A 14,601-nucleotide genomic window follows, 5' to 3' on the forward strand; every position below is an offset into this window, starting at 1 on the left:
ATTATTTTCCAGAGAACGTATAGAGCCCCGAGTCAATTATCCCTTCTATACCATGTCTATATAGAAATGTCTTCCAACATCCACTGAAGTAGCTAGCAAGTTTACTAGCTAGTTACAGTAGTTGCCGTGGTAACCAAACACTCGCTAGTTTAGCTAACCAAACCATCAGTACTAGCTTGCTATTACGGAAATCGAATTCAACAATAACAATACTGTTTTCAATTCAACTTTTACTTACAAAAAACTACTCAAACAAAATATGTAAAAGTGAACTATAGCCATTGAATTCCACCATGCAAATATAGTGTGCGTTATAGGGAAATAATGCACGCTCTAAAATGCCCTGCAAGCCAATCAGAAAGCAGTATTCAACAATGCTATGATATAAATTGGTTTAATTGTTATATTGATTGCTAGTCAGAAGCAATAACTATACTGGTTTAATGCAGAGAATACAGTTTCTAGCTCGTTATTGGATAACATAGAAATGTACTTTAACACTGTCACGAGAATGTTCATAATAATCAGGCAGACTCGGCTTATGCAAAAGATTAGTACAGTTTATTCAGAGAACGTTCTAAAGTCCATTATACAAAGACATCCATTTTATAGCTGCCCACAAACAGTAGGTATCCTATACACATACTTCCACACAAACAGTAGGTATCCTACACACATACTTCCACACAAACAGTAGGTATCCTACCCACAAACAGTAGGTATCCTACCCACAAACAGTAGGTATCCTACCCACAAACAGTAGGTATCCTACCCACAAACAGTAGGTATCCTACGCACATCCTCCACAAAACCTACGCACAAACAGTAGGTATCCTCGCACAAACAAACCTGCCCACAAACAGTAGGTATCCTCCACACAAACAGTAGGTATCCTCCACACAAACAGTAGGTATCCTCCACACAAACAGTAGGTATCCTCCACACAAACAGTAGGTATCCTCCACACAAACAGTAGGTGTCCTCCACACAAACAGTAGGTGTCCTCCACACAAACAGTAGGTGTCCTCCACACAAACAGTAGGTATCCTCCACACAAACAGTAGGTGTCCTCCACACAAACAGTAGGTGTCCTCCACACAAACAAACCTCCACACAAACAGTAGGTGTCCTCCACACAAACAGTAGGTGTCCTCCAAACAGTAGGTACAAAAACAGTAGGTGTCCTCCACACAAACAGTAGGTGTCCTCCACACAAACAGTAGGTGTCCTCCACACAAACAGTAGGTGTCCTCCACACAAACAGTAGGTGTCCTCCACACAAACAGTAGGTGTCCTCCACACAAACAGTAGGTGTCCTCCACACAAACAGTAGGTGTCCTCCACACAAACAGTAGGTGTCCTCCACACAAACAGTAGGTGTCCTCCACACAAACAGTAGGTGTCCTCCACACAAACAGTAGGTGTCCTCCACACAAACAGTAGGTGTCCTCCACACAAACAGTAGGTGTCCTCCACACAAACAGTAGGTGTCCTCCAAAAACAGTAGGTGTCCTCCACACAAACAGTAGGTGTCCTCCACACAAACAGTAGGTGTCCTCCACACAAACAGTAGGTGTCCTCCCACAAACAGTAGGTGTCCTCCACACAAACAGTAGGTGTCCTCCCACAAACAGTAGGTGTCCCCACACAAACAGTAGGTGTCCTCCACACAAACAGTAGGTGTCCTCCACACAAACAGTAGGTGTCCTCCACACAAACAGTAGGTGTCCTCCACACAAACAGTAGGTGTCCTCCACACAAACAGTAGGTGTCCTCCACACAAACAGTAGGTGTCCTCCACACAAACAGTAGGTGTCCTCCACACAAACAGTAGGTGTCCTCCACACAAACAGTAGGTGTCCTCCACACAAAGAGTAGGTGTCCTCCACACAAACAGTAGGTGTCCTCCACAAAGAGTAGGTACCCTACCCACAAAGAGTAGGTACCCTACCCACAAAGAGTAGGTACCCTACCCACAAAGAGTAGGTACCCTACCCACAAAGAGTAGGTACCCTACCCACAAAGAGTAGGTACCCTACCCACAAAGACACAAAGAGTAGGTATCCTACCCACAAAGACACAAAGAGTAGGTATCCTACCCACAAAGAGTAGGGATCCTACCCACAAAGAGTAGGGATCCTACCCACAAAGAGTAGGGACCCTACCCACAAAGAGTAGGGATCCTACCCACAAAGAGTAGGGATCCTACCCACAAAGAGTAGGGATCCTACCCACAAAGAGTAGGGATCCTACCCACAAAGAGTAGGGATCCTACCCACAAAGAGTAGGGACCCTACCCACAAAGAGTAGGGACCCTACCCACAAAGAGTAGGGACCCTACCCACAAAGAGTAGGGACCCTACCCACAAAGAGTAGGGACCCTACCCACAAAGAGTAGGGACCCTACCCACAAAGAGTAGGGACCCTACCCACAAAGAGTAGGGACCCTACCCACAAAGAGTAGGGACCCTACACACATGCTCCCACACAAACAGTAGGTGAGTTTTATCCTTCTCCGTAGCTCTCATAGGTTCCTCAGAGGCCTAGCCAGGTCGGACCCAACATAGTTTAACTGTTCTCGTTTTTTTTATTCGGCACACACATACAAGTTCAAATCCTAAACTACGCCTTGCTCAGTCTGTTTTTCCACTAATACAGATACCTAATTCTGACTAAAACTACACACATCGTCAAATTATAATTTTATGATTCTAATCAATTTCATACAATTATAAGGTTTCAGAGTGGAATTATTTAATCATTATCTTTCAACATTTAAATTATTTTATCAAAAACATGGGCCAACTCCCAAAGATGGATGCCAAGGAGGTAAATAACAGATGCCCTAAACATCTTTTTTTTTCTTTCTCACTAGGATGTACCTCAAGAGTTAAGCTACTGTAAACATCATGCTTAAGATGCATGGAACTAACTGGTGAATGAGCTGCATGGAACTAACTGGTGAATGAGCTGCATGGAACTAACTGGTGAATGAGCTGCATGGAACTGACTGGTGAATGAGCTGCATGGAACTGACTGGTGAATGAGCTGCATGGAACTGACTGGTGAATGAGCTGCATGGAACTGACTGGTGAATGAGCTGCATGGAACTGACTGGTGAATGAGCTGCATGGAACTGACTGGTGAATGAGCTGCATGGAACTGACTGGTGAATGAGCTGCATGGAACTGACTGGTGAATGAGCTGCATGGAACTGACTGGTGAATGAGCTGCATGGAACTGACTGGGGAATGAGCTGCATGGAACGGACTGGGGAATGAGCTGCATGGAACGGACTGGGGAATGAGCTGCATGGAACGGACTGGGGAATGAGCTGCATGGAACGGACTGGGGAATGAGCTGCATGGAACGGACTGGGGAATGAGCTGCATGGAACGGACTGGGGAATGAGCTGCATGGAACGGACTGGGGAATGAGCTGCATGGAACGGACTGGGGAATGAGCTGCATGGAACGGACTGGGGAATGAGCTGCATGGAACGGACTGGGGAATGAGCTGCATGGAACGGACTGGGGAATGGGGAGAGCTGCATGGAACGGACTGGGGAATGAGCTGCATGGAACGGACTGGGGAATGAGCTGCATGGAACGGACTGGGGAATGAGCTGCATGGAACGGACTGGGGAATTGGCTGCATGGAACGGACTGGGGAATTGGCTGCATGGAACGGACTGGGGAATTGGCTGCATGGAACGGACTGGGGAATTGGCTGCATGGAACGGACTGGGGAATTGGCTGCATGGAACGGACTGGGGAATTAGCTGCATGGAACTGACTGGGGAATTAGCTGCATGGAACTGACTGGTGAATTAGCTGTCTATAAACAGTAAAATGTCATTGAGAATATAATGGGTGATAGTCTGCTCAGTATAACTGTCTGTACGTGTTTAGTATTTTTAAACTACGACTATCAAAACATTCAATGAAATCCTCAGTTTTGGACATGAAAAAAGTTTCCACCCTTTTCTGGAGGTGGATACAATGGTGATATGACAGGCGATATGACAGGTGATATAGCCTAAATCACCTTATTTCTCAATCTGTTAATTGTGTTATGGAATAATCTGTTCAGATTGCTTCAGAAATGTTTGTATTAGGATATTAAAGGGCTGTGCTCTCTGTTATAGGGCGACTAGGATGTTGTGCTGTATCTATGATGTTATAGGGCTACTGGGATGTTATAGGGCTACTGGGATGTTGTGCTGTATCTATGATGTTGTAGGGCTACTGGGATGTTGTGCTGTATCTATGATGTTATAGGGCTACTGTGATGTTATAGGGCTACTGGGATGTTGTGCTGTATCTGTTATAGGGCTACTGGGATGTTGTGATGTATCTATGATGTTATAGGGCTACTGGGATGTTGTGCTGTATCTATGATGTTATAGGGCTACTGGGATGTTGTGATGTATCTATGATGTTGTAGGGCTACTGGGATGTTGTGCTGTATCTGTTATAGGGCTACTGGGATGTTGTGCTGTATCTGTTATAGGGCTACTGGGATGTTGTGCTGTATCTGTTATAGGGCTACTGGGATGTTGTGCTTTATCTTGTGTTTCCTTGTCTCAATTGTTTGCCTAATTCATGTAGGGGTCGGCCAGAGGAAAATGCCATTCACAACAGGAAACGGCAGAGGATTGATTATCCAGCAGAGTTTCCACAGAGACCAGGTTACTATTACTACCATATGAACTGGTACAGTATGAAAATGATCTATGTCCCTAATGTCACCCTATTCCCTATATAGTGCACTACTTTAGACCAGAGCCCTATGGAACCCTGTTCCCTATATAGTGCACTACTTTAGACCAGAGCCCTATGGAACCCTGTTCCCTATATAGTGCACTACTTTAGACCAGAGCCCTATGGAACCCTGTTCCCTATATAGTGCACTACTTTAGACCAGAACCCTATGGAACCCTGTTCCCTATATAGTGCACGACTTTAGCCCAGAGCCCTATGGAACCCTATTCCCTATATAGTGCACTACTTTAGACCAGAACCCTATGGAACCCTATTCCCTATATAGTGCACTACTTTAGACCAGAGCCCTATGGAACCCTATTCCCTATATAGTGCACTACTTTAGACCAGAGACCCTATGGAACCCTATTCCCTATATAGTGCACTACTTTAGACCAGAGACTCTATGGAACCCTATTCCCTATATAGTGCACTACTTTAGACCAGAGACCCTATGGAACCCTATTCCCTATATAGTGCACTACTTTAGACCAGAGACCCTATGGAACCCTATTCCCTATATATAGTGCACTACTTTAGACCAGAGCCCTATGGAACCCTATTCCCTATATAGTGCACTACTTTAGACCAGAGACCCTATGGAACCCTATTCCCTATATAGTGCACTACTTTAGACCAGAGCCCTATGGAACCCTATTCCCTATATAGTGCACTACTTTAGACCAGAACCCTATGGAACCCTATTCCCTATATAGTGCACTACTTTAGACCAGAACCCTATGGAACCCTATTCCCTATATAGTGCACTACTTTAGACCAGAGACCCTATGGAACCCTATTCCCTATATAGTGCACTACTTTAGACCAGAGACTCTATGGAACCCTATTCCCTATATAGTGCACTACTTTAGACCAGAGACCCTATGGAACCCTATTCCCTATATAGTGCACTACTTTAGACCAGAACCCTATGGAACCCTATTCCCTATATAGTGCACTACTTTAGACCAGAGACCCTATGGAACCCTATTCCCTATATAGTGCACTACTTTAGACCAGAACCCTATGGAACCCTATTCCCTATATAGTGCACTACTTTAGACCAGAGACCCTATGGAACCCTATTCCCTATATAGTGCACTACTTTAGACCAGAGACCCTATGGAACCCTATTCCCTATATAGTGCACTACTTTAGACCAGAACCCTATGGAACCCTATTCCCTATATAGTGCACTACTTTAGACCAGAGACCCTATGGAACCCTATTCCCTATATAGTGCACTACTTTAGACCAGAGCCCTATGGAACCCTATTCCCTATATAGTGCACTACTTTAGACCAGAGACCCTATGGAACCCTATTCCCTATATAGTGCACTACTTTAGACCAGAGCCCTATGGAACCCTATTCCCTATATAGTGCACTACTTTAGACCAGAGCCCTATGGAACCCTATTCCCTATATAGTGCACTACTTTAGACCAGAGCCCTATGGAACCCTATTCCCTATATAGTGCACTACTTTAGACCAGAGCCCTATGGAACCCTATTCCCTATATAGTGCACTATTTTAGACCAGAACCCTATGGAACCCTATTCCCTATATAGTGCACTACTTTAGACCAGAGCCCTATGGAACCCTATTCCATATATAGTGCACTACTTTAGACCAGAGCCCTATTCCCTATATAGTGCACTATTTTAGACCAGAACCCTATTCCCTATATAGTGCACTATTTTAGACCAGAACCCTATTCCCTATATAGTGCACTACTTTAGACCAGAGCCCTATGGGACCCTATTCCCTATATATAGTGCACTATTTTAGACCAGAACCCTATTCCCTGTATATATAGTGCACTATTTTAGACCAGAACCCTATTCCCTATATAGTGCACTATTTTAGACCAGAACCCTATTCCCTATATAGTGCACTATTTTAGACCAGAACCCTATTCCCTATATATCGTGCACTATTTTAGACCAGAACCCTATTCCCTATATAGTGCACTACTTTAGACCAGAGCCCTATGGAACCCTATTCCCTATATATAGTGCACTATTTTATACCAGAACCCTATTCCCTATATAGTGCACTACTTTAGACCAGAGCCCTATGGAACCCTATTCCCTATATAGTGCACTACTTTAGACCAGAGCCCTATGGAACCCTATTCCCTATATAGTGCACTACTTTAGACCAGAGCCCTATGGAACCCTATTCCCTATATAGTGCACTACTTTAGACCAGAGCCCTATGGAACCCTATTCCCTATATAGTGCACTACTTTAGACCAGAGCCATATAGAACCCTATTCCCTATATATAGTGCACTACTTTAGACCAGAACCCTATTCCCTATATAGTGCACTACTTTAGACCAGAGCCCTATGGAACCCTATTCCCTATATATAGTGCACTACTTTAGACCAGAGCCCTATGGAACCCTATTCCCTATATAGTGCACTACTTTAGACCAGAGCCCTATGGAACCCTATTCCCTATATATAGTGCACTACTTTAGACCAGAACCCTATTCCCTATATAGTGCACTACTTTAGACCAGAGCCCTATGGAACCCTATTCCCTATATATAGTGCACTACTTTAGACCAGAGCCCTATGGAACCCTATTCCCTATATATAGTGCACTACTTTAGACCAGAGCCATATAGAACCCTATTCCTTATATAGTGCACTATTTTTGACCTGCGCCCGCCCACCATTTGGGCACGTAACTACTTATTGTATTGGGGACAGTATGTTGTTTATTATAAGGACAGGAAATGCCAACCCGATGGCCAGTCATGAGCAGTAGATCTGTTAGGAACAAACCATGGTGCTGAAAAGTGGAGTCATCATTTATCAAACATTCCTACATTCATTACTAAATTATGCCGTATGTAAATTATTGGGATTTAACTGTCGCACACAACATATATATATATAAATAAAATAATGTTTTCATTGATAATTCAGAGCCATATTATATCTGTAAGGGTGTGAACGAGCACCACAACCCCTGCCTGAAAAACACCCTCCGTTCACCCTCTGTGGTAACAAAAACGGCCTCCGTTCACCCTCTGTGGTAACAAAAACACCCTCCGTTCACCCTCTGCGGTAACAAAAACACCCTCCGTTCACCCTCTGCGGTAACAAAAACACCCTCCGTTCACCCTCTGCGGTAACAAAAACACCCTCCGTTCACCCTCTGCGGTAACAAAAACACCCTCCGTTCACCCTCTGCGGTAACAAAAACACCCTCCGTTCACCCTCTGCGGTAACAAAAACACCCTCCGTTCACCCTCTGCGGTAACAAAAACACCCTCCGTTCACCCTCTGCGGTAACAAAAACACCCTCCGTTCACCCTCTGCGGTAACAAAAACACCCTCCGTTCACCCTCTGTGGTAACAAAAACGGCCTCATTTGCTGTATGGTTTGTAGATGTTGGAAGGGGGCCATGATTGTTTAGAAAGTGCAATGGCAAATTTTGATGACATTTCTGTAGAGCTGTGGGCAGAATGGTGTATTTTTCCATGATTCTGTTCAAACCATTAGATTGATGTTTCTATGGCCTGCCTTGGTTTAGGCTCTGAGATCAATAGATTGATGTTTCTATGGCCTGCCTTGGTTTAGGCTCTGAGATCAATAGATTGATGTTTCTATGGCCTGCCTTGGTTTAGGCTCTGAGATCAATAGATTGTGTTTCTATGGCTCTGAGATCAATAGATTGATGTTTCCCTGCCTTATTAGATAATCCCTGCCTTGGTTTAGGCTCTGAGATCAAACACCTGTTTTGTGATTTGCCGTCAACTTCTCAATGTATAAATACCGACCTTTGGACAACTGGCACAAGGTTTGGAGTATCTGTGTGTGCGCACGCACCTTGATACATGTGGCCACGGGAAATAAACAGAAAATGATGGCCGACGTTCTGCGGTCAGAGGTGATTGGACGGCCACCTGCTGCGCATGGCCAACATTGGTGTTGGTCTGTCTTGTCCTTTTATTGGTAACAGAATCTGAACGATAGAACGTGGTCTTGAAAACTACTTGGAGTTTCAAATGAAAGCTCAGTGGATCCATTCATGCAAACATATGGACAAAAGGTTGAATCCAGATGAACGATTGTTTACATTTACATTTACATTTAAGTCATTTAGCAGACGCTCTTATCCAGAGCGACTTACAAATTGGTGCATTCACCTTATGACATCCAGTGGGACAGTCACTTAACAATAGTGCATCTAAAACTTAGGGGGGGTGGGGTGAGAGGGATTACTTAACCTATCCTAGGTATTCCTTAAAGAGGTGGGGTTTCAGGTGTCTCCGGAAGGTGGTGATTGACTCCGCTGTCCTGGCGTCGTGAGGGAGTTTGTTCCACCATTGGGGGGCCAGGGCAGCGAACAGTTTTGACTGGGCTGAGCGGGAGCTGTACTTCCTCAGTGGTAGGGAGGCGAGCAGGCCAGAGGTGGATGAACGCAGTGCCCTTGTTTGGGTGTAGGGCCTGATCAGAGCCTGGAGGTACTGAGGTGATTGTCTACTGTTACAACTACTGTTACAACTATGGGTTACTATGGGTACAAGTGACTGCTGTCTGAATGTCTACTGTTACAACTATGGGTTACTATGGGTACAAGTGACTGCTGCCTGAATGTCTACTGTTACAACTATGGGTTACTATGGGTACAAGTGACTGCTGTCTGAATGTCTACTGTTAGAACTATGGGTTACTATGGGTACAAGTGACTGCTGTCTGAATGTCTACTGTTAGAACTATGGGTTACTATGGGTACATAGTAACTAGTAACTATAGTAACTATATCAGGACCAAACGTAGAGAAACCAGAGCTAGTGTATCTATGTAGACAGAGAGGTGTGACATCGGGACATACTCGCCAGTCAGTGAATCAGCTTCTCTCTCTTCGTACAGGCTTTACACTGGACCCTCGCAACCCGCCAGTTGACCGGTAAGTACCTCACAACAGACTCACCTTTGACCCCAAATCTAAACCCTAGCCCATAGGCACTTGTGTAGCTTGGAGAGGATTGGGTAGGGTATAAGCAATACAGTAAATCTTTCGCCTGGCCTATCAGGGCAAGACAAAGCTGGTACCATATTGCTTCCATCAACCCAGTCCTCTTAGTGCTCCACAAGTGACAAGTGGTCGATTTTAGGGCGTGGTGGTTCCTCTCCACCAATCATTCCCAAGTCTTCTTTCCACCAATCATTTCCTTGCCCTTCATTTCTCTACCAATCATTCCCAGCCCCTTACCCGCCCCCAACCAATAATCAGTCCATTTTTCCCCAAGGCGGTTCCCCACTGGAGTGAGGAGAGATGTTTTTCTCAATGGGGTGAGTTCAGGGGCACCCTGCTATTGATTTCAGTTATATATTAAACTGTCATTGATATTAACATGTGGTTCATTTGATCCCCAGTCCTATTGATAGTAACATGATGTGGGTTCATTTGATCCACAGTCCTATTGATAGTAACATGATGTGGTTCATTTGATCCCCAGTCCTATTGATAGTAACATGATGTGGTTCATTTGATCCACAGTCCTACAATGATTACATGAGAGAGTTCCACCACACCGTTGGGCAGCCTACTCCTTGGCAAGGAATGGTATGTTAAAAATGATTTAGAATGTTACATGTTCTAGAATCTACAGTAGATGCTCAATGTTCTAGAATCGGTCATTGGGCCTGAATCGGCCCTTTGTCCCTAAGCAATTTGTATGTCTAGTCCTAAATGTGGGACTTGGTAAAAATGTCCATCTGCAAAGTGATGACAAAATATCTCAAAGGTTACCTGTAAACTTTGCCAAAACATTTCAAACTACTTTTGTACTGACTTTAGGTATTTTTTAACCTAAATAATCGATAAAATTGAAGACTGGATGATCTGTGTTCAATACAGGAGGAAAACAAGCTGTAGCTTTCTGGTCACGCTCCTCTATCTAACAGTGCACTTCAAGTTACCCTCGTTCAAGATGGCCGTACTTCTTCATTACACAAAGGAATAACCTCAACCAATTTCTAAAGACCGGTGACATCCAGTGGAAGCGGTAGGAACTGCAAGCAAGTCCCTTAGAAATCTGGATTCCCCATGAAAACCCATTGAAAAGAGAGTGACCTCAAAAAAAACAAAATCTGAATGGTTTGTCATCGGGGTTTGGCCTGCCAAATAAGTTCTGTTATACTCACAGACATGATTCAAACAGTTTTAGAACCGTCAGAGTGTTTTCTATCCAAATCTACTAATAATACGCATATTTTATCTCCTGGGGATGAGGAGCAAGCAGTTGAATTTGGGCATGCATTTCATCCGGATGTGAAAATACTACCCCCTGTCACCAAGAAGTTAATGAGCCACGTTTTTTTGTCTGAGCTGGGCTGGATGTGTCGACTGTCACTCGGATCAGGCCCTTAATTGTTTTATTTCCCCGTCTAACTACAGATAAACATGCACCGTACAAAAAGACATGGGTAAAAGACTGATTTAAGCCTCGGATTACGCATGACTTGCCTGAGAAATTACAGGAACTAAATATATCTTGGATCTATGGATGAAACCCAGCCCTTAATGAATGACTAACCATCTGGATTCTTTAGCAATACAAGACCATCGTCTGACCATCGCTTAATGAGAGGTCTGGTTAGCAGATATCACTGAATTGGTTCAGGAAATGTGTCATTCTAATGCATTCTAAGACTAGACGGACTGATTCTACATCTGATTGGCAGCCTTTCGGACATTTGAGAAATAGATGTTCATCCCTGATTTTAAAAACAATATCAACATATTCCTTGAATTGTATATCAGAGAGTGTGGGTAATCCAGCGAACTTCTGGAAAGTGGTCAAATGTTTCAACGCCTCTGGTCCCATACCAGACAAATTGACATTTTGTGGTGCTTTTAATAACCATTTTTGCTTCAGCAGGCCACCTGTTTGAAATGATAGTCTCTGAAAATTCATCTCATTCCACTAGAGGGAGCCCTTTAGTCACCTCAGAACAGATTGTACAGAATGATGCACTAACAGACTCACATTTTATTTTCACTTCAACCACTTGATGTCTAAGTGCTTTGGTACAGATTGATGTTAATTAAATCCATAAGAGTTGATTCACTTGATTCCTTCTAAATGCAGTATAAAACCATAGGAGCTGATTCAATTGATTCCTTCTAACTGCAGTACAGATTGACCTTAATTAAACCATAGGAGCTGATCCAATTGATTCCTTCTAACTGCAGTATAAAACCATAGGAGCTGATTCACTTTCTGCTCCAGTTACTGGAGAACCACTGAGCTATATATATATATTTTTTTTAACTTGATTATTGTTTCTGGTGATATTCCTAAGATCTGTCTTTACCCTACATAAAGGAGGAGATCCTTCTGACTTTGTTTATTTGGAATTTGGACGGTAGTTATCTTGCCTTTTCCAAAGTTTTAGAATCTCTGGCCAACTGATACCTAAGAACTTTTTTCTTTTTTTTTCACTTCCTCTATTCAACAATCTGGTTTTAGACTTGGACATAGCAGTGTTTCAGCTGCTTGTTTCAGATCAGTGTCTGGGAGACACCTGAAACCCCACCTCTTTAAGGAATACCTAGGATAGGATAAGTAATCCCTCTCACCCCCCCCCTAAATTTTAGATGCACTATTGTTAAGTGACTGTCCCACTGGATGTCATAAGGTGAATGCACCAATTTGTAAGTCGCTCTGGATAAGAGCGTCTGCTAAATGACTTAAATGTAATGTAAATGTAAATGTCTGTACTGTATAAACCTGTCAGCAATGGGCGTGGCTGAAGTAGTCCAATCCACTCATTTTTGAAGTGGTGTCCACATACTGCTGTATGTATGTATGTATGTATGTATGTATGTATGTATGTATGTATGTATGTATGTATGTATGTATGTATGTATGTATGTATGTATGTATGTATGTATGTATGTATGTATGTATGTATGTATGTATGTATGTATGTATGTATGTATGTATGTATGTATGTATGTATGTATGTATCAATCAACACTTATATATATATATATTCATCTCTATCTATATATATATATGTGTTGATTCATCTCTATCTATATATTAATATATATATATAGTGTTGATTCATCTCTATCTATATATTAGTGTTGATACATCTCTATCTAGTTTCATATATCTACATCTCTGGTTTGATTGATCAAAAGAGAAAAATGCAGCTAAACGAAAGACCTGATTGGTCGAAACAGGTTGCCGTATGCGACCTTCTGTAATATAATAGGCTGATCTTTCTCCTACACTTTTTAAAAATTATTTTTTTAATCTGCATCACACTGACCATTTTATCAACCTGCCATTGAGGGCCTTTTCTCCACTGACCTGTTCATCCGTTAATTGTATAAATCTAATAAGATGCTCCTTTTCGTCTGTAGGCACCGTACCCTGGGATGGAGCAGCAACCTCACCACCCGTTCTACCAGCACCATCCTCCTCCTCCCCAGTCACACCCACCCTATGCTGGGCAACACCCTGTACCACACGACGCCCGCTTCAGAGAACCTGTACCACACGAAGCCCGCTTCAGAGAACCTGTACCACACGACGCCCGCTTCAGAGAACCTGTACCACACGAAGCCCGCTTCAGAGAACCTGTACCACACGAAGCCCGCTTCAGAGAGAAGAGACTTGTCCGCTCCTATAGCTCCAGTGTGGTAAACACTTCTTTCTGTCTGCTCTGATGTGATTACTTGTTTTAAGAGGACATGGAGGGCAGTGGAAGTTGATTTTAAAAACGCAACAGAAAATTACAAATGACAAACTTAAGGGCTGAATTAATTACTTTAGTTTTTGTTATCAATATAAAGAAGAGCTTTTATCAACTTCCACTGAGTGGCTGGATATCCTCGTCACTTCAGTTTACTCCTCATGAACCTTGTTTGGAGCGAGATGGTGTCCGTGTTCCCTTGTCTTACGTAGTGACCACTTGTTTTGCCATACGACGAAACAGGAAATGTTTCATTTAGTTACAATACAGCTGTTTATGAGTAGTTTGCTTCACTGAGCTCGTACTTGATAGATGTCCAGTGCCCAGCCTACCCAAGAGAAGGACTGTGCATTACCCATTCACATATCAAATGTTCACTTCAATGTGTTAATGTCCAGAGGGGGGAGTTTAACTAGTGAAACACCACATCTCTCTCTCTCCCTCTGCAGCATGACTATGATATGCGTGTGGATGACTTCCTGAGACGGACCCAGGCCGTGGTGACCAGTCGCCGCAGCCGTCCACGGGAACGAGACAGGCAAAGGGAGCGAGAACGGCCCAGAGATGCCCGCCGGGACCGAGATCGTGGACGCGACCGGGAGAGAGACAGGGACAGGGAGAAGGAGAAGGAGAGGGGGCACTACAGGAGATAATCAGGGACTAAAATAAAACAGCAAGTCCTCTGCAGTAGTTTATTTTACCGCGTTTCCTTTTTATAAAATAAGCTGTGTCTTTTTAAGTGATTATTGTACTCTTGTTTTTTTTAACGTTATGTTGTCAAGTCATCCGCTCATAAATGCAGTGTAACTGAACCAAGGCAATACCAGGAGAAAGTGGTTAGGAGTGTCAAACTATTGCAGATGTTTATGTTAGTTTGTTTTGTTTCTTCCTGAGACCCAGACAGACAGTAATGACTTTTTAAATGTTTTTCATGCCACATTGTCTTTTATGTTGTTCATAATTGTACCTGGTTCACATTAAGATGTAAGACTTAAAGGGGTATAATTGAGTTGTACTGAATCTGTTGTAGTAAAAAAGTCCCTTTTGTTTCCTGGTCTTTTTAGTTTCAAGCCGTTGCATTATTTTTCTAGTGTTTTTTTT

At 43.2% G+C, this 14,601-nt stretch overlaps 1 protein-coding gene across 5 annotated transcripts in view; it reads left to right on the top strand.

Annotated features, from left to right (window-relative positions):
* Positions 1–14,601, top strand: part of LOC123999716 (YTH domain-containing protein 1-like) — a 39,655-nt gene extending 25,054 nt beyond the window's left edge. For 3 of the 5 annotated variants that reach the window (XM_046305730.1, XM_046305729.1, XM_046305728.1), the window contains exons 10-15: positions 4,593–4,690; positions 9,658–9,694; positions 10,038–10,080; positions 10,289–10,354; positions 13,169–13,447; positions 13,950–14,601. In XM_046305730.1, the coding sequence (XP_046161686.1) occupies positions 4,593–4,690; positions 9,658–9,694; positions 10,038–10,080; positions 10,289–10,354; positions 13,169–13,447; positions 13,950–14,153 (727 nt within the window). In that variant the 3' untranslated portion in view covers positions 14,154–14,601. The remainder of the gene's footprint in view (positions 1–4,592; positions 4,691–9,657; positions 9,695–10,037; positions 10,081–10,288; positions 10,355–13,168; positions 13,448–13,949) is intronic. The other 2 variants (XM_046305732.1, XM_046305731.1) reach the window with 1 other exon arrangement.

The sequence above is a fragment of the Oncorhynchus gorbuscha genome, linkage group LG16 (genome assembly GCF_021184085.1).
Source record: "Oncorhynchus gorbuscha isolate QuinsamMale2020 ecotype Even-year linkage group LG16, OgorEven_v1.0, whole genome shotgun sequence".
NCBI lineage: Eukaryota > Metazoa > Chordata > Actinopteri > Salmoniformes > Salmonidae > Oncorhynchus > Oncorhynchus gorbuscha.